Source organism: Podarcis erhardii (genome assembly GCF_964252035.2).
Source record: "Podarcis erhardii genome assembly, chromosome: 5".
NCBI lineage: Eukaryota > Metazoa > Chordata > Lepidosauria > Squamata > Lacertidae > Podarcis > Podarcis erhardii.
In genome coordinates this window covers 15,817,407-15,835,793 of record NC_138509.1, presented here as the reverse complement: position 1 = coordinate 15,835,793, position 18,387 = coordinate 15,817,407, and the positions used below count along the sequence as shown (strand labels likewise).

The 18,387-nt window shown below is 38.9% G+C and overlaps 1 protein-coding gene and 1 long non-coding RNA gene across 7 annotated transcripts in view; one reads left to right on the top strand and one right to left on the bottom strand.

The window, feature by feature from the left end:
• The window catches only part of KAT6B (lysine acetyltransferase 6B), an 87,117-nt gene that overhangs the window by 35,132 nt on the left and 33,598 nt on the right, over window positions 1-18,387 (bottom strand). For 4 of the 6 annotated variants that reach the window (XM_081864175.1, XM_081864177.1, XM_081864176.1 and 1 more), the window contains 9 exons: window positions 17,396-17,511; window positions 17,110-17,191; window positions 15,661-15,793; window positions 10,667-11,598; window positions 9,602-9,723; window positions 9,045-9,160; window positions 4,144-4,285; window positions 2,956-3,117; window positions 1,249-1,342 (listed from right to left, as the gene is read on the bottom strand). In XM_081864175.1, the coding sequence (XP_081720301.1) occupies window positions 1,249-1,342; window positions 2,956-3,117; window positions 4,144-4,285; window positions 9,045-9,160; window positions 9,602-9,723; window positions 10,667-11,598; window positions 15,661-15,793; window positions 17,110-17,191; window positions 17,396-17,511 (1,899 nt within the window). The remainder of the gene's footprint in view (window positions 1-1,248; window positions 1,343-2,955; window positions 3,118-4,143; window positions 4,286-9,044; window positions 9,161-9,601; window positions 9,724-10,666; window positions 11,599-15,660; window positions 15,794-17,109; window positions 17,192-17,395; window positions 17,512-18,387) is intronic. The other 2 variants (XM_081864178.1, XM_081864180.1) reach the window with 2 other exon arrangements.
• LOC309343213 overlaps window positions 1-18,387 on the top strand; it is a 50,302-nt gene that overhangs the window by 12,786 nt on the left and 19,129 nt on the right. The window lies entirely within an intron of this gene.

The following is an 18,387-nucleotide window of genomic DNA, read 5'->3' as shown; positions in this document are numbered from 1 at the left end:
TCACATTCCGAGTGAAGAGTTCACTGGACATCTAGATTTAAATAGATGCAGACACCTTGTCCTCCCAGTCAAGTGAAGCCAGAAAGATGCAAATTTCAGGAACCAGAAAAGCCTTGGAGAAGCTTGTCCTTCCGTCTCCCTTAAATGGGGGATCAGTGGGTGAGTGTGCTGAGGACACACATCTCCCCGAAAATGTGTGCCTGCTGTGACAACAATCTGCCAATGCTTGCTGTGGCAGAAGATGCAGAGTGCTTGAAGGGATGGGGGGCAACCTGCTTCTATCACAAGGAGGAAGCATAACACATTAAGTATGAAGCATCACCAGCAATAACTCATGATGGGCAACTGCCAAGTAAGAAACCCTGTTGGCTGCTACCTCCCTTCTTAAGATTTCTATTTCATCTGCATCTTAATCACCTTGTATGTTCCTCCACCAAAGAAAGGCAACCACATACAGTGCTATATGTTTACTGTGAAGCTTTAAAAATAATTGGGTACACTAACACATGGCTTCGAAAACCTGGCTTTCATAGCCTTTCTCCAAACTATAATTCAAAGTTCAGTTCAAAACGTCAATGAAATCATTGAGCTGTGGCGCTTGCCTATTGAATTTTACTATTTGTTTTATCAAATTGTTTTTTACTGATACTGAAATATTATGAATAGCTCCAACATTTTTAAAATTATGTCAGATGGGCAACTGCATGATGAAGAATACAAGATATAAACCCTGAATACCAATTTATACATTGTGCAGCAAATAGTAGCTTTTACTTCAGAAGTGAGTTAATGACATTCTTTAAAAAAAGGAATAATAAATTGAAACATTACGCTCTCTCATCATAAGCATTGTTCAGCTAAAATGTACTCCATGTTAATAGACTGGGAAACTAGAGAATGCCTTGGACTAACACCTTCCTTTGCTTTAATCACAAATAATTGCTTCTCTTTGTACTAATGAGCAGCACAAAATGAATGCAATTTAGACAATTCATTCAGCGTAATAGCTCTGAGAGTTAATATTACTGCAGAGAGACACATTCTCAATTTCCTGCAGTACAACAGAGGCACTGGATTTTTCACTTGAGGGAGCTTTTCTGCCACTACGCAAATAGAAATAGAAAGCCCATTATCTAGTGATAAAAAAACGAACAACAAAACAGGTTAAATAAAGTTTTTATGTAGCTGTATCCTCATAACCACCATCAGCTCTCAGGGTTATGACTGTAAACAAAGCCGCTCACTTACTGAAATCAATGAGAAATCTTCCAAATCCTTGCCTTTGGTACTGGGGCATGATCATTATGCAGGAGACATTGTACTTCTGCTGGCAGAGCTTTTCCTGGGGGAAGGAGAAACAGATCAAGTATGTCAAAACACTGCTGAAGTGGGCAATTCCATGCACCTGCCTCTGCCTTTGTAAAATAGCCCAGTAAGGTAAACAGGCAGCAGGTCAATACGAAAATAGAGTAAGGCCCTAGAAAGTAATGGCGCTGGTGAAGTATAACAGCAAATCAAATGTATCTTCCAAAAAGATTTATTTTACGAGATGGCACCTCAGAAATTAACAACAGAAAAATCCAAAAGGAACTGCATGAGTGAATTTCAAATCCAGGGAGTGGAAAGAAGGCATTTTTTCTCATGCAGCCCTGACTTTTGTGTCAGGAATGTACAAAAGGGAGATGATACCTACACGTTTGCTGAAGACAGCAGTTTGGATCATAAGTAATGGCCACATTAAAATAACTTACTGCTTTTCGCCAGCATTTCATCTGTCTCTCAGCAAATACTTCTAACTGACAGAACTGTTTATCTAAAGTAATATTTGAAGCACATGCAGCTTTCATACAGTCAGGTGCATCCACCTTTGAATACCAAGTAAATTTCCATCAGAATATGGCACAGACCAGAAAGAAATATAATTTGATGTCTACAAAAACAGCAGAAGGAAAAATTAAACCGGCTGCTGAAAACAAAGGCAAACCCAGTAAGATGCTAGTGTAGTGGGATCTTCAGGGCAGTTATGTCTATCATGCAGGGTGCCTGGAAGGGTGCAGGAAGGTAAGGAGGAGTCACACTGGCAAAGACACCCCAGAACTCTCCTTGAAATCCAGACCACATGTATGGGGAGACTAACGGGGATAACTCAAAATCTCAGTGCCTCTGCGCCACTAACCACTATGCATCAACGGCTGCCAAAAGCCAAGACGGCTGCTTCTTTACAGGGAAATCCTCAAAATACAGTGTAACTTAACTAAACCTCCTAGACTGTCTCACTTATTCAAGCTGTCTTTATATGCACCTTCTATCTTGTCTCCTCCTTTGCCATTCTTACACTAGGCAGGGCTGTGGCACTGGGACCACTTGAAACTGGCCCAAGGCTCAGTGACAGCTCCCATTCCACAGTTTGAGAAACATTTAGAATAAACAACGAGATACAAGACAGACTGGAATTAAAACTTGGCGTGGGGAGAGCACTTGCTGACAAAACTACAAACTATTATTAAAAGATGAACATAGAGCAAATTATATATACATGACAATGTAGACACATACAGTATACAGGGGGTGGAATCTCAAGAGAAAATCTTCAGACTAAAGACCTTAAATTTTCACTAAACAACAATAAGAGAAAATTGTCATAAAAGGCATGATGAGATGCTATACCACCTGAGTAACAAAACAAGTAATAACTACAACAAAACTGGAAGTGCCAAACGAAACAGGAGATTTGTCACACCTGATGGAAACATTCTAAAGTGAAAAAATATAGTAGAATGATAAATAAAGCCCAAGAGAGAATACTTGAGATCTTAAAATGATACTGGCATTGTATTTGTTTGTAATCGGAAAACAGTGTTTGCTTCCGGTTGATATTATGCATTCCAAATCAGCAGTGTTACTGCTTTGGCACAAAAGCAAGATATTCTCATGATATTAAGATCAATCTTTTACCTTGGAGAAGTATCCAACTAAGTGGCATCCTTTCTCATCATTCTTTGTGAGAACATAGAAAAGGAATGGCTCAACATCGTAATATAAGGTTTTGTGGTCCAGAAAGAGCTTTGCTAACAAGCAAAGATTTTGGCAATAAATTTTGCTCACATTCCCATCAACCTATGGAGGAGAAAATTTCCCATATTAATATTTAAGTATGGAAGTGGATCACTGCACATAATATTTAAAGTGAACAAAACCAGATTTTTCTCAGAATCTCAATATTATATTAAATATTAGACCATTAATATATTTTTTTACAAGTAACTTGTAAAACTTGTAAAATATAATTTTGATTTATGGCATTTCAAAAGTTTATTTCCTTCTAATTAAAGATACAAATTTGTGAACATATCATTAAAGATATGCTAAGCTGCTGGTTTTTGAAGGCGTTGTACCAGATGGAGGATAAAGCAAGTAACATTATTCTAAGTTTCTGAAGTGTTAAGTCTGCAAAGAGGAAATTACTTTGGCATTATATACATACAGAAGTTGTTAGATACAAAAGCAAATACTATTTTCAGTGAAAAAAAATGTTTCCAAGATCAGTTGAAAATAGTGTCACTTTCAGATTAATTCTTCACAAGTTACATTTCTTTGATCCTAAATACATGGACAGAAAGATCAAAGGATGTAAAATAGCTGCTGCTCTTTACTCTGTGGAGGGAAGGTCGATACTTCCTTGTGTTCTTTCATAAGCATGCTTCTACATTCAACGCGTATCCTTCTTCCTCAATTTATCTTACTTGCTTTCCATCATTTACTTTGTATCTTACCATACAGTCTGATCCATACAGCAATAGATTACACAATACAGAATTTCTTTTTTCCCCCAGACTACTGGTCTGAAGTTCCTACCACAATTCTTCTAAACTACAGAATTTCTGCTGGGGTTAAAACAGATTTCGAATAACAGTGGTCTTCCAGTGTTCTAACATAGTGGGACAGGTTTACTTGGGAAAACAGGAATCTTTCAGGAGAAGATGGAAAATCACACTAAAATTAAAAGTGTTAACTCATGGGAAATGGGCATCCTCTGGAGTTAAGCACAATGTGTGTGTGTGTGTGTGTGTGTGTGTGTGTGTTTGGGTGGGGGGATCAGGAGCATCCACATTACAGATAAAATGCAGATAAAATGCTGTGTACCTCAAACACTGAAAGGTCCTTCCTCCTGTAGATTTCATTGGCTGGAGGATGAAACCAGCCACACTTCTTTGCGTGCCTTAGCAAAATATTTTTACTTTTCATATATTTAAGACAGAATTCACACAGGAAAAGCTTTGATAGTCTGTTAAGTTTAAAAATCAGAGCAGTTAGTATACAATTCTTTTTATTTTAAAATGCCAACATTCTTAGTCAACCAGGGCACTATATGTATTAAACAAGCAAATAAAAAAACAAACAAGCTTAAAGCATATCATACTTATTAACAAGTTGTTTATTAAGAGGCTGGAGTCATAACAATTCTGTTGAGGTATTTCCAAGTGCCCATAAATTCTAGCTGGACTTGGGAGCAAATTTAATAATAATAATAATAATAATAATAATAATAATAATAATACTACCAGCTGTGAAGTCAAATCCCATCATAATATTGGAACATTATTATATGCATTGTGTAAACACATCAATGTGTTCTGAGTGAAGTTATCTACAGTATTCATAATTCAGCCTTTATCTAAATTAATGAACACCTGAATTGTTTAAAAAAATAAAACCTGCAATCAATACCCCCCCACATTCCAACTTTTTAAATGACTTTTTATTAAGATTTTCCATAATACAGTTGCATTTACAAAAGATACAAAAAAAGAAGGTAAACAGAAAAAGGAAAGAAGGGGACAACTAAGATAAAGAGAAGACAGAAAAAGAGAGAAATAAAATAAGCAAGGCAGCAGAAAAGAAATACTCTGATTTCCCATCTGCCAGTCACATAAAAGAGAATATGGTTATTTAAAAACTTTGGTCAATGCGAACATCTACCACTTTCTGTTAAACAATATTTCCTACCAGTTAAGGTGTCTCAGAATCATTTATTTCCTTTTCTCACAGAAAGCCCAAGACTAATTGTCATTCTTAATAAATGTTATTAATGTTATTTAACTTCTATTAATGTTATTTAACTTTTATTAATTCTCACCACCACTACTCCATATTGAATACTATAATTCTTCCTGTCCATGTCCACATTAAAATCTCTCTATTGTGCTCACACATTGAGCCGATATTCCATTTTTTTCTTGTTGTATATCCACTTGTTCATGTCCAATTCCATATGCTCAGTTCCCTTTCTTGTTATAGCCCATTTCCTGTTATATTATTCCATTTTTGTTTCTCATTAGTCTGTGTCCAGTTCCATGTACAGTGGTACCTCGGGTTAAGTACTAACTCATTCCGGAGGTCCGTTCTTAACCTGAAGCTGTTCCTAACCTGAAGCACCACTTTAGCTAATGGAGCCTCCCACTGCTGCTACACCGCCGGAGCACGATTTCTGTTCTCATCCTGAAGCAAAGTTCTTAACCTGAGGTACTATTTCTGGGTTAGCGGAGTCTGTAACCTGAAGCGTATGTAACCCAAGGTACCACTGTATTCAGTTCCATTTCCTGCTGTATTCTATTTCCTGTTGTGTTTACAATGGTATTCCGATCTCCTCTAGGACCTTCCATTTTTTGTTTTTTCCAGTCTTTTTCCAGAGGCAATACCATAACTTTAATATCACCATTCTTTGAATTCACGCCAAATCTGCTAAAACTAAAGAAAGGCCAGGAGTGAAATCCCAAGGCTTTTTTTGCCTCTCAGCTCCATCAACACTACAGTGGTGCCTTGCAAGAATTAATCCGTTCCGCGAGTCTCTTCGTCTTGTGGCTTTTTCGTCTTGCGAAGCACGGCTATTAGCGGCTTAGCGGCTATTAAAGGCTTAGCGGCTTAGCGGCTATTAACGGCTTAGCGGCTTTAAGAAAAAGGAAACAAACTCGCAAGAACTCGCAAGACGTTTCGTCTTGCGAAGCAAGCCCATAGGGAAATTCGTATTGCAGAACGACTCAAAAGACAGAAAACTCTTTCGTCTTGCGCGTTTTTTGTCTTGCGAGGCATTTGTCTTGCGAGGTACCACTGTATGTCCAGATATTTCTCTAAATCACCATTTGTAATCTTATCTTCTGCTTCTCCAAATTCTTGTATGGAGGTCATCTCCATTTTCATACGATGATGATTCCTTCAGTATGATTTCTTGATCCAGTCCTGTCAACTTTTCATCAGTTTGATCAGGAGCCTCTGCATATTCCCCTACCTTATATTTCTCTGGCTAACTTATTCCATTATTGTCTGACTTACTTTCTTGCTCTTCAACATTCATCTGATCATTCTTAATTGTTCAACCATCAACTACTGAACAATACCAACAGTCAATGGTTGGTGGCGGTTCCAAGATGACGACGGCTTAGCAAGCTGGCTTCGGAGCTCCGCAGATAACAGGAATGTAATTAGTGTCAATTGCTACTCAACAGGAGGGGAGGAAATAGACATGCCCGAGTTGAATTCGCAGAATCATGCCCAACATCAAAATAACCAGGTGAGCCAAACGGAACAGCCGATTCCTCTAGACAATCATCTTCAGGAATCTGAGCACTCTGTAAATCCTTTGGAAGAGGATTTTCTCAGCTCCTATAGGAACCTCCTTCAGGAAGAGCAACAAACAGTCATCAAGAGGCTTGATCTTATGAGCCAGACATTGAAAGAGATTAAAGAATCAGAGGTAGAGACTGACAATAGACCCAATGGCCACAACAGAACGATAACTATAGAACTAGAGGAGTACTGGACAAAGATGAGATACTTAGATGAGGAGGAGTCAGGAACTATGCCCAAGGAATCCCCGCTGGTGAGCAATTTGCAAATAAAAGGCCCAGTGAACACAAATGTGAGTACTTTATGTACAACGACTGAAATAATCGAACATCTGGATCATTCCACTAGCATCCATGTTGCCTCAAAAACTGGTAAACTCCGAGTGTACATTGGCCAGCAATTGACTAAGAGTAAATCACTGTAAAACAATTAAACTTCTCTCATGGAATGTAACAGGGTGGCCGAACAAGACCCAAGTCAGTGATTTCTGTTCCTATCTACAAACACATGCTATCATCTTTCTTCAAGAAATTTGGGCAAAAGAGGGCACCATGGTTGAATTACAGGGTTTTACAAGTTACACTCAACCTGCTCTTAAAACTGTAAAGTATGGAAGACCTAGCGGGGGGCTGGCAGTGCTGGTGTCAACATCTCTTAATGTATCAATTCAACAGTGTCCCTCGCTGACCACCCCTAATTTTTTTAGTGTTGTCCCTTTCTGATAGTCTCTGGAGAAATACTTACTGTATCTGCGTGTACATACCTCCAGTAAAGTCTTGTGGGGAACTGAGCTCATATTGGGGAAAACTTGACCAACTACTCAAAAGTATAGACTCTCTGTCTCCTAACCCTCGGCTTGTCTTGAGAGGAGACTTCAATGCTCAGATCAGCCTTCTTTCCCCACAAAATACAATATTATCTGGACTAAACTGGGAGGACAAACCCGAAATCTGTCAGAGAGCAGCAATGGACACCACCTCTAACCGCGCTGGGAAATATCTCTGTGAACTTATAATTAAGCATAACCTTTTGTTATGAAATGGGCACGGTCAAGGGGATCAAGAGGGTTATTTTACTTTTATCTCCCCCAGAGGATTTACTAGCACCATAGATTATATCCTAACATCCAATAATGTGCCAATTAACCAAGACACCTTTAGGATAATTCCCAGAGCTGAAAGTGACCACCTTCCACTTGAGTTATCTCTGACATCATTCGTTTCTCCTCCCTTCTCTAAATTATTGGATGAAACAGAATATCTGATACTTGGAAATAGGAGGTTAAAATGGAATGCACAGGTCCACGAAAAAATGCTAGGCTGTAAGAGCACCACTGTGAGAAAGGTTTTTTAAAAAGAAAAGGAGATGGTGGTAGAAGTCTGTTGATTTTCAGGTAAATCTCTCCGCCCCTCCAATTTTGCTTAACTTTTTCTCTTGACCCCTTCAAAAATGGATGAAAATACAGTGGTGCCTCGCAAGACGAAAAACTCGCAAGACGAAAAACTCGCTAGATGAAAGAGTTTTCCGTCTTCTGAGTCATTCCGCAAGACAAATTTCCCTATGGGCTTGCTTCGCAAGACGAAACGTCTTGCGAGTTCTTGCGAGTTTTTCCCCCTTTTTTTAAAGCCGCTAAGCCGCTAATAGCCGTGCTTCGCAAGACGAAAAAACCGCTAGACGAAGAGACTCGCGGAACGGATTAATTTCGTCTTGCGAGGCACCACTGTATAGACCATTCTTTGAACACTGAGGAACTGGGGCCCAATTACAGGCAAAAGTGGAGCATACATGATGGCGAGCACATTGATGGCAAGTGCTCGAGCCATCCCTTGACTCGATATTGTGAAATAGGAAGCTATTTATTATCAACATTACTGTTTGCAGGGCTTGTCATATTCTATCCATGGCAAAATAGTCTCAAAATGTTGAACTATGAAGATTAAAATTTTGGCACCAAGAAAAGTAACAAATTACATTTTACTAATATGTGGATTTTCTAATTGCGGACACTTTGAACACTGCTGAACTCTTAATTATTTATGATTATTTTTTATATGTTTTAAGAGAACTATCTCAAGCTCCATGTAGAAAGGAAGGGACATGCATGAAGTAATTTGGGGGCTAGCCTTTTTTTCCTTAGCCACAAAAGGGTGTGTACAAGGCATTCTGTAGCTAAACAGGCTTATCTGCAGCCAATATATATTTTTAATCTTTGATTTTTTGGCAGTGCCAAGCCGATTTTACAGCAACGTTCAATGATAATATGCAAGCTAGGAAAGAAAGAGAAGGGAAGTTATAAAGTTGTGGTTTTACTGCATGTCTGAATTTATGAGAAGCTTTGCAAATAAGTTGCAAAAGTAATCTTTTTTGGAGCTATGAGATGGTGTTTGTCATAAAACAGTTTATAGGTTCATTCTACTTACCTTGCATATTCTTGTGGGTAAGGCGAGGAGTACCATGTTTGGATCTCATATTTCCCAAATTCTATCACTGAAGGGTAGCGTCCATTTGTTTCTCCACCATTTTTACAACCAATTTTCTATTAATCACAATTAAAGAACAAAAGTTTTGAAAGTGCAATAGAATCCCCCCCCCATCACATTTAACTAGTAAGGCTATTTTGGGGGTATTACACTATTTTAGGTGTTAGATGGAGAGACATCTGTTTACAGAGGAATGAAAAGTAGCACAAACTATCCACATCCTTAAAAATAAGGACTTATATCAAGGCACCCAAGTGCTGTGAAACTTATTCACTCTGCACCATGCCTGCAGCTATATAGAGAACTTCCCATTCAAGTTTGCTTTTACCCTAATGAGATATTTGGGTTCCAGATTAGATGTATACCATTATATACAAACTAGCCTTAATAAAAGGGGCATTAAGCAGAACTAAGAAGTCAGCACAATTTTCTCCTCATAACAAGCAACAAATTACCATATCAATACTGTTCACATAGCTGGCACCTGTGAACCTTACCTCCATTGCAAGTTCCTGGGCCTGCTTAAACAATTCCAAATCTTCTTCTGTAATAATATCCTTGCTTCCCACCAAAAACAGATCTGAGTTTTCTTGTTTGATGCTTATTTTGATTTCTGTACCTGTTGTTTAAAACCAGCAGAGAGTTTATTCACCACCATGATGCAACAAACACCTTTTGCAATCAAAATGTAGCTCCCAGTCCATTTTCTGAGCGACTAATGCTTTAAAATCCTGCTTCCCACTGATCTTTCCAGTTGACGTAGCAAATCTTTATTATTATAGTATCTACTAAAACATTTGCAGATTTATTTTAAATAAACACGGCCAGGACAAACAGCAGCATTTTCTTTCATGCCCTAACTTAGAATCTACACTCTACTCCTACCCAATTAAAAAAAGACATTTTGAATACAAAACTATATCAAACAACTGAGACAGCAGCATAGATTTCGCATATCCTAACCATATATCTGAACCTCTAAGAAAAAGAAAACAAGCTTTCAACACTAAAACAATCTTAGGCAAAACTATTTGAAACAGATTAGAAGAAACTAAGGCAAGGAATACAGACTTTTGTTTCTTCAAGAAAAAAAAGGAAAGATTTATTTAAAAACTGGGAAGAGTAAATTTCACAGCAGTACAAATCCAGTGTTGTGTAGCAGATGGAATGTGTCATGGAAAAGCGATGGAGGAGAGGGAAATGAAGAGTTGAAATGGTCATCCTAATAAATGCCATCAGCACTATGGCCAGAGAAAGGGCAAGGGACAGCATGGAGTGGCTACCAATATGCTACTACAAAAGGCATAAAAGCAACATTATGAAGACATTGGGGTGGGGGGGTGCTAGTGCCACTACATATGCAAAAACTGACAAACAAGGCGGTACAGCATTAGTTGGAAAAACAATTTGGAGATTTAGTCAGCATTAGTTACAAGGTCAAAGTTCATTGCTTTTGTATGAGAGTGAAGTCAGAAGAGAAGTAGCCGAGACCTGTGTGACAAAATAAGAATTTGGATTTGGACGGGACGCAGGTTTGGTTGGCGCTTTGACCTGTTGCTTACCATCATCCTGATCAGGTTTAATCCTTCCGTCTGCCAAGTTCCCCTTCCCTGGTGAGGGGGTCCCCATCTGAGGGGTCACTTTATACTTTAATCTGCCTAGAATCCTGCGCTTTTTAAGGAAGGTTGTTTGCTTGAAGTGAGCAATTGCTTTAAAAGCACGTCCTCTAGACATACCCCATCCAGAGGCGGAGGCATGAGAAATAAACCTACTTCTAATCTCTTTCTTTCCATAGAAAGCAGTTTTAGACTTGGATGTGGAAGAAAATGCTGCTTTACGACGCAAACGCTTGGGCGGTGCATAACTCGGGTGCCCCTTTTTTCGAGTGTGTCCCTGAGTGGAATAAATATGAGAAAGTCCATCAAAGAGTCCCTTTAGCTGACTGTTATTAGGAAGGCTGCTAAAGGAGGGTGCGCTTGACTGACTGGAGGAGCTTTGGGGAGAGTTAGAAGAGATGGAAGTGCTGGATTTTTGTGAACTGGGGCTCTGACCAGAGATGGGGGTTGGGGGTGGAAGTGAAGAAGGTTTTAGCTTTTGTGTGGTACCTGTCGCCAACACATGAGAAGTACATGATTGTTTCTGAGAGGCCATTTTCCTTGGACGATAATGCTTTGAAAAGTCTATTATTTCACCTCGTGATCTGCGACCATCGGGTGACGGTGTAAAAAACTTAGTAAGGCCATCAATAAGCCCTTTGGTTTTCTTGTTAACGTTAAGTGTAGAGGCAGGTATGTAGGTGGAGGTGGTGGTGGTGATTTTGGTGGCGGTGGCACCAGGCCGGGTGGGGTCTGTAACAGCCAATCTGCTGCTTGAATCCTTCACAGATGCAGCATGACCAGATGAAGGTGTGGTACAGACTTTAGTCTTTTGACCCCTACCAGGTGACCCCCTTCCTGTGAATGCATTCATGGATCCTTCATCGCTGGTTACAGACCTAGCAAAAAATATGGAAAATTTTAAGAAGCAGTCAGCATTAACAAACCATAAAAATAAACGATAGCAACACTGCATATGAATTACTCGTGCTACTTTGCTTAAAATCTAAACAACATCCTAACAGCTAAATACTGCTGGTGAAGCCTCATCAAATATAGATAGATATACATATTAGTTCAAAACCATCACAATTATATGATAGTGGCAAGACTAAATGATGGTCGTCAGAGTGGTCTGGGGGTTAAAAGCTTTAACTAAGGCTTGTATTCAAACCAACTAAGCCATCAACTTACTGGATGCTTTGGGGCAAGCCACATTCTCAATATTTGTCATAAAACAGTAAATATAATCAGCAGCTCCACAGAGTTATTCTGAGGACAAGAAGCACAAAGGCTGTAAAGCACTCTGTCTATTAAATAAGAACTATAATAAGTGCAATTAACCAGTGCAGTTGCAACAACTGTGCTCAAACAGAAATACACATCTCCCCCGCATCTCCTCTCCTTCTTTAACTTAGAGTTAAAGAGACTGGTCAGCCTTAGGATTAACAACTGTAAAGGCAAACTATTATAGTCACTCATCACAGCCCTCTCTCACATGAGTTCAGTTGCTGGAAACATTCTAAAGCTCCAGCCAAGGAAACTGGTGTTGCTCCACTAATCTTATATGGAACAACTAGGAGCTGCCACCACAACTTTTACTTGCTCCATTCGCTAACCACCCACCATTTTGCCACTCATCAACCACCTGACCAAACACCTCCCCCACAGCTTGCCCCAAAGCTCACCCCAAAACCCCATCCCCTTCTCCCAGAGCTCATCCAAACAGCTCTTGTCTCACAGCTTATTAAATGTTTAATGGAGGAGGGTCCAAACTACTCTCTGAAGCACCTCTTTTAAATGTCACTCCTTCAGCAGCTCACCTGGGCTCCATCATTTAATGGAGGATGGGGATGTTTCAGACAAATGACTCCCCGAAGCATCCCCGCCCTCCTTAAAAGTCATTGGAGGATGGTGGAAAGTGCTTCAGAGAACAGTTTGGCAAATCGCTCTCTGAGGCTCCCTCGTCCCATTCAATGTTGCTTCTTCCTCAGCAGCTTGCCTGGGCTGCTCACCATTTGCAACACTTGCTTCCTTGCCTGCCTGCCATACTCTTGTCACGCTGCAGTTGATGTGGCTATTTATTGTCAGCTACGTGAACTACAGTGGGACCTTTACAAAAGTATTCACATAAAGCTGTAAAAGAGGAAAAGCGGGGAGGTACAACAGCAATGGCTAAACCTTGCAGAAAACAAAAACTCCAGAGAGAGAAAGCTCCCTGAAATACTGCCAGTGCTTTTTTTTTCCTTTAAAAAAAAAAATGTTTAGGTGTACTCTCATTTTCCTACTCATATTGAAATACTGCCCCTCAGTGAGGCCAAACTTAAATTCACAAAATGTTTAAGGGCATGCGTACCCCCTGAAAAAAGCACTGGATACTGCATTTGATTTCGGTTATTCATCCCTCCCTTCAAGGCATTTGCAGATAGCCTAAATCTTCTGTGAGCAAAAGTGCATGAGTTCCTAGATTAAATATTCCTGAATATTTTTGCACAGATTGTAGAACCGATATGTGACACTCCACAGATGACCATGTAGTAGAACATATCCAAAATGCAGCTGTCCTGTTAAGACAGGGTCTAAATGGGTCAAAGTGTGTTTCAGGTTTTGGTCAAAGAAATCCCTACAGAAAGGGAATATGCATTCCTTAGGCTCAATATACAGTTAATGGACTTTAGCCTCACTAATTTCAATGGTCTCCTTGACTATATGCTGCACTGCATTACAACAGTAAAGCTTCTGCCTTTTGAAGGCTGTTACAACTATAACATGATCCCAGGAGATCCAAGCCTTATGCTACAAAAGCTTCAAGATACTTGACTGCTTCAAAGCCAGCAACTGTAAAAATGACATTCCAATAATGCGGAGGAAGATAACACCCTAAATCCGGTATAATAGGCTTTTGTGGGCATGCTTCATTACAAAAGGGCTACATTCATATTAATTAAAAAATACACTTAAAGTAATGGAATTCTTAAAGAAAGATGCATTTCTGCGCAGCATTAACGACAACCTACACAAGCACTAACGTGTTATTTTAGTTAAGAAAAAAAGCGTAAGTCCAACTAAGAACCATGCAGAAGGTATAAATAAAACATGATAAAAGGAAAGCAAGAACTGGGGAAGGCTTGACATGAAAGATACCAAGAAGCAGTACTGAGTTTTACTGGGAAAGTGCATCTAGCTTGATTAAGGAAGTGCTGATTTAGCTAAAGGCGAATGCAGAAACGTAAAGATAATGCTGAGGAACAGTCAAGAGATGCCAAACCAAATCTCTTATATTTGTGATAAATGCAAGCAACCAGGAAAGTTTATCAAACTGAAACCCACACAATGCTGCATAATTATTTCACATCAATTGTATTTTCTTCTCATTTCCATCATCTTATTGTTAAGCATTATATATTTTGTTTTGATAGTGGTGAAACTGAAGTAATGAATATAAACAGATTAGAGAGGGAGCAGCCTGGGGCAACCATCTGGTTTGCTGATCTCCAATAGCCAACCAACCCTCCATTTGGCCCCGAATGCATTCCCCACTCCAACCCATTACTAAGAATGGCTGGCAGTTAACAGTCACAATCCAGTTAAAATCTTCTAAGCCTTGCCCACATGTTGTTTGAATATTTCAATGCCAGAAGTTCAGCTCTGTTACCATAAAGCCTATCACTTGGTGCCATATATGCTAATAACCATCTGCCTACAGAGGTTAACAAGCTCCTGGTGCTATATGATTTCACATTGCTGTTCAATGCCACAATAAAGGTCCATTAAGCAGTGCCACTGCACTGTCAACTCTTTTATGATGAAGCACATAATGATTCAGCAATGTACAATATTTGTGTCATTTAGTTAGGTACATTTCATTAAGCAAAATGACATACACCTTTAAACACCCACTCACACCTCCCACAGCAGAATTTATTCTGGAATGGATTCAACAAGCTATGAATTGACACTCTAGAGGTTCAATATTAATTTCAATCTCTATTTCTATGTTAAATATACACACCATCATACTGGTACCACGTCATCTTCCCAATGTTTTACAGTTTCATAAAAGATGAAGGGTAACAGATCTACTCTTATTTATAAAGAAGACAGCAGTAAGTTATTTCTGCAACTCTGCATCATCAACTACGACAAGTGCTGACCTTCACTGTTCCAACAATTCAAATAGCATAATTCAGTTGTCTCATAACATGATGACCGAATGTTCAACACAAAAACTGACAAACCACTAGGTAATTTTGCACGTGTCTGCTCATCTGCTGCCATCAAGTGATCAATCAAATAACAAACATTCCCATGCAATAGGGGCACACACAGGTTCCACAACTTTTGCTACTAGATGGCAGCCAGTGGCAAGGGCCAGAGCAGAGGCCACAGCAGCTGCCACTGCCACCTGACTGGTTATTTATATGGCTCTGTCAATTAATATGAGAACTCTGTTGCCTTAACTCCATCATCCAGAAGTGCTTTAATGCACTTAAAAAAGAAGCATGAACTGAAACATCTGTATCTTTCTATTTAGGTTAAAACCAGGTACTAAATAAACAAACAAATAAATAAATAATTGTTATTGTTATTATACTCTGCCCATCTGGTTCAGCCAATCTAGGCAGCTCCCAACAGAATATTAAACAGAATAAAACATCAAACATTAAAAACTTCCCTAAACAGGGCTGCCTTCAGATGTCTTCTAAAAGCCAGATAGTTGTTTATTTCCTTGACATCTGAGAGGGCGTTCCACAGGGCAGGTGCCACCATCAAGAAGGCCCTCTGCCTGGTTCTCTGTAACCTCACTTCTTGAAGTGAGGGAACCGCCAGAGGTTTAGTAGCAGGAAGATGTACTAACTTGGAACAACCCAGCAGTGAAACCATTGCTCATCATAAGAATCTGCCTGTTAAGTGCAACACCACCCAAATGTAGAAGACAAGCCAAACCCAAAAACACTTACAACATTCGTTGCTTTAGTTTATTTTTTGGTCGCCCAATAGGTTTTGTGTATCGCCGCCTTATCTGTGATGCTCTCTCTTGAAGTAACTTCCTTCCTTTTTTCTTTGGTCTGCAGACCTGGCAAATCCACATCCCTACATTAATGATTAAAAAAAGATTTTGTTCAGGTGAAAGTGCATGAGCATCAGGTCCCAGCAGTTAGTTCTAGAAATTTCCCAATGAACAACAGAGTGATGATGGAACATCCAACGATAGGAAGGAGGTTTGTAGACTCTTGGGTCTGTTACCAGAAACATGAAGTCACGAGACAGCAGCAGATAAAGCAATCTCACCTACTGAAGAATTTCAACACCTTAATTGTCAATTTTTATTGTAAATATATTGTAAGCCATGCCAAGAACTCTTGTTAGTAGGCAGGGTACAAATATTCCAAAAGCACAGTGCAGTTGTAGAACCCATCTGTATGACTGTCCATGGGCCACAAAAAAAGATTTTGCAACTGTGACTCAGGTCCTGGCAACATCTAGTCTAGGCACAACTGATGTCCTATGACTTTTAGGAATGGCTATTATTTCTAAGGTTGTGAGATGGTAAATTAAAGTCACTGGGACTGCTGGCCTACAAAACAGCAAGACTGCAACTTGTCTATTTTGCTAGCATGCTGAAGTGGAGAAGGCAAGCTGGTATTTTAAGGCTACTTTTAACTTTTAAAAGCTTTAAATTAAATATTCTAAGTATTAGAATAGAATACAGATGACTTTGAGGATACAAAAGATCATTTCCTTGCAATAACAATAAACTGATTGCCTGAATCAGAATGCTGTAACCAGCATTATCAGTACCAAAAGCTTTTAGTGGCTTGAACTATAAACGACAATAATAAGAACCACATTTTGATCAGCCGACAATATTGACAGGTTACTATCACCTTCCATTTTAACATTACAGGTAATAATGTGAGCACATTTTCTTGCATTCATGTGATAAAGAAGGTGAGCTATATTTACGGACTTCTTAAAAACTGCAAAAAGGAATGCCAAGTCCTATTATTTGAAAGGTAATTTGGTAGAAAATTAAACTTAGATGAGGGAAATCTGAGCTGATGGTCCATGCTCTGCCACAAATTTATACTGTGACAAATCCTTAGCTCTCCAGCTACAGAAGCTGCTACAAAAAGACACGAACAACAAAAAAGAACCTGAACAGCCGTCTTACAATTCAAATGTACTGTATTATGGAAGCTATAAAGAACACATAGAAAAAAGAGGGGCTATTTCAGAATGCTCCATCACAAACACATCAATGTATCCAAGAATGAATAGCTTATACATAAATAATTCACTGAATCAATTCATAATATTGAACTGAAAATCAAGATCTACATGGAATGTACAAAAACATACATACATACAATCAAGCCATATACACTGAAAGCATTTTCAGAGATCACCTTTTGGCATTCGGGAAAGAGGTGGGTCACAGCACTCCATGTGGAAACCTCTATCGCAAGAATCACAGAAAAGCATATTATCCTGAAATTGAAATGGAGGGAGGGAAAACAAAAGTAATCTTACAAAAATATATTTTCATGGAGAAACTAGCAAAAGACAAAAACAAACAAACAAATCCCTTGGCATCATTTTCACCCCATTCCTTCTAGGCTGTAAATTTGGTTCAACTAGACCTAAATAATTAGACCAAACATATATTATTTGTAATAAGGGATTAAAACTTACTGCATTTTTGCCTTGGATTCTACAGGCACTGCACGTCTTGCATTCAATACACTGCCATCTTAAGGCTTTTACATTTGTCGTCAACTCCAGACAAAATTTCAAACAGGATGGATGTCCTACAAAAAGGCAGTATTCATACATGAGAATTATTTATGTTCCAGATCACCTAAAGCTCTATGACATCTTCTCCAAGTACTATTTCATCAGTACTGGCTACTTTCAGAATTCATGTCTTCTCTCTCATGGACAGAAAGAGAGGCAGCTGCTATTACAAGACTGCCCAGAGAACCTCAATTATTTGGTGTCTAACAAATGTTAACAAATAAAATAACAAATAAAAAAGTTATATTCCTTACTAGTACTACTCAGAGTAGACCTGTTTAAATGAATGGACCCAAGTCAGTCATGTCCATTCATTTCAATGGGTCTTCTCTGTGTAGAAGCAGTGTTAGAAACTGGGGGAAAATAGCTAGGAGCGAAATGGCTCCCGGGACCTGGGGTCGGCAACACTTTAGTTGCAATTCACATAAGAGACACATTGCTGAATCCACATTTTTATCAGAAATTGTTAATACATGTTTAATTTGGTGTTGACAATAAAAATATTGGTACCATACTTCTGTTTTCAAAACACTCTACTCGTTATTGTTAAACTCCTTAACATATTGTATATCCTTAATGTATACTTTGAGGCTTCAAAGCACATACATTTCAGTAATCCTTGAGTGTTCAACTACTACTAAGGTGAGCTTTAAAAAATGTATCTTATGTGCATTTTCATTGTATTTCTACTCTTTTCTCTACCACAGAGAGAGAGAGAAATACTTGCAAGTTAGTATTACGTAGGACTTTTTATTTGTAGCTATGCACATATGTCTGGATGTAGTAATTCAAAATTATTCCTGCTTCCAGTTATTTTTATTTTCTAGCTCTAATTTACAGCCACACACAAGCACCAGACATGCCTTAAGTGTCTTTTTTACAAGGTGCCC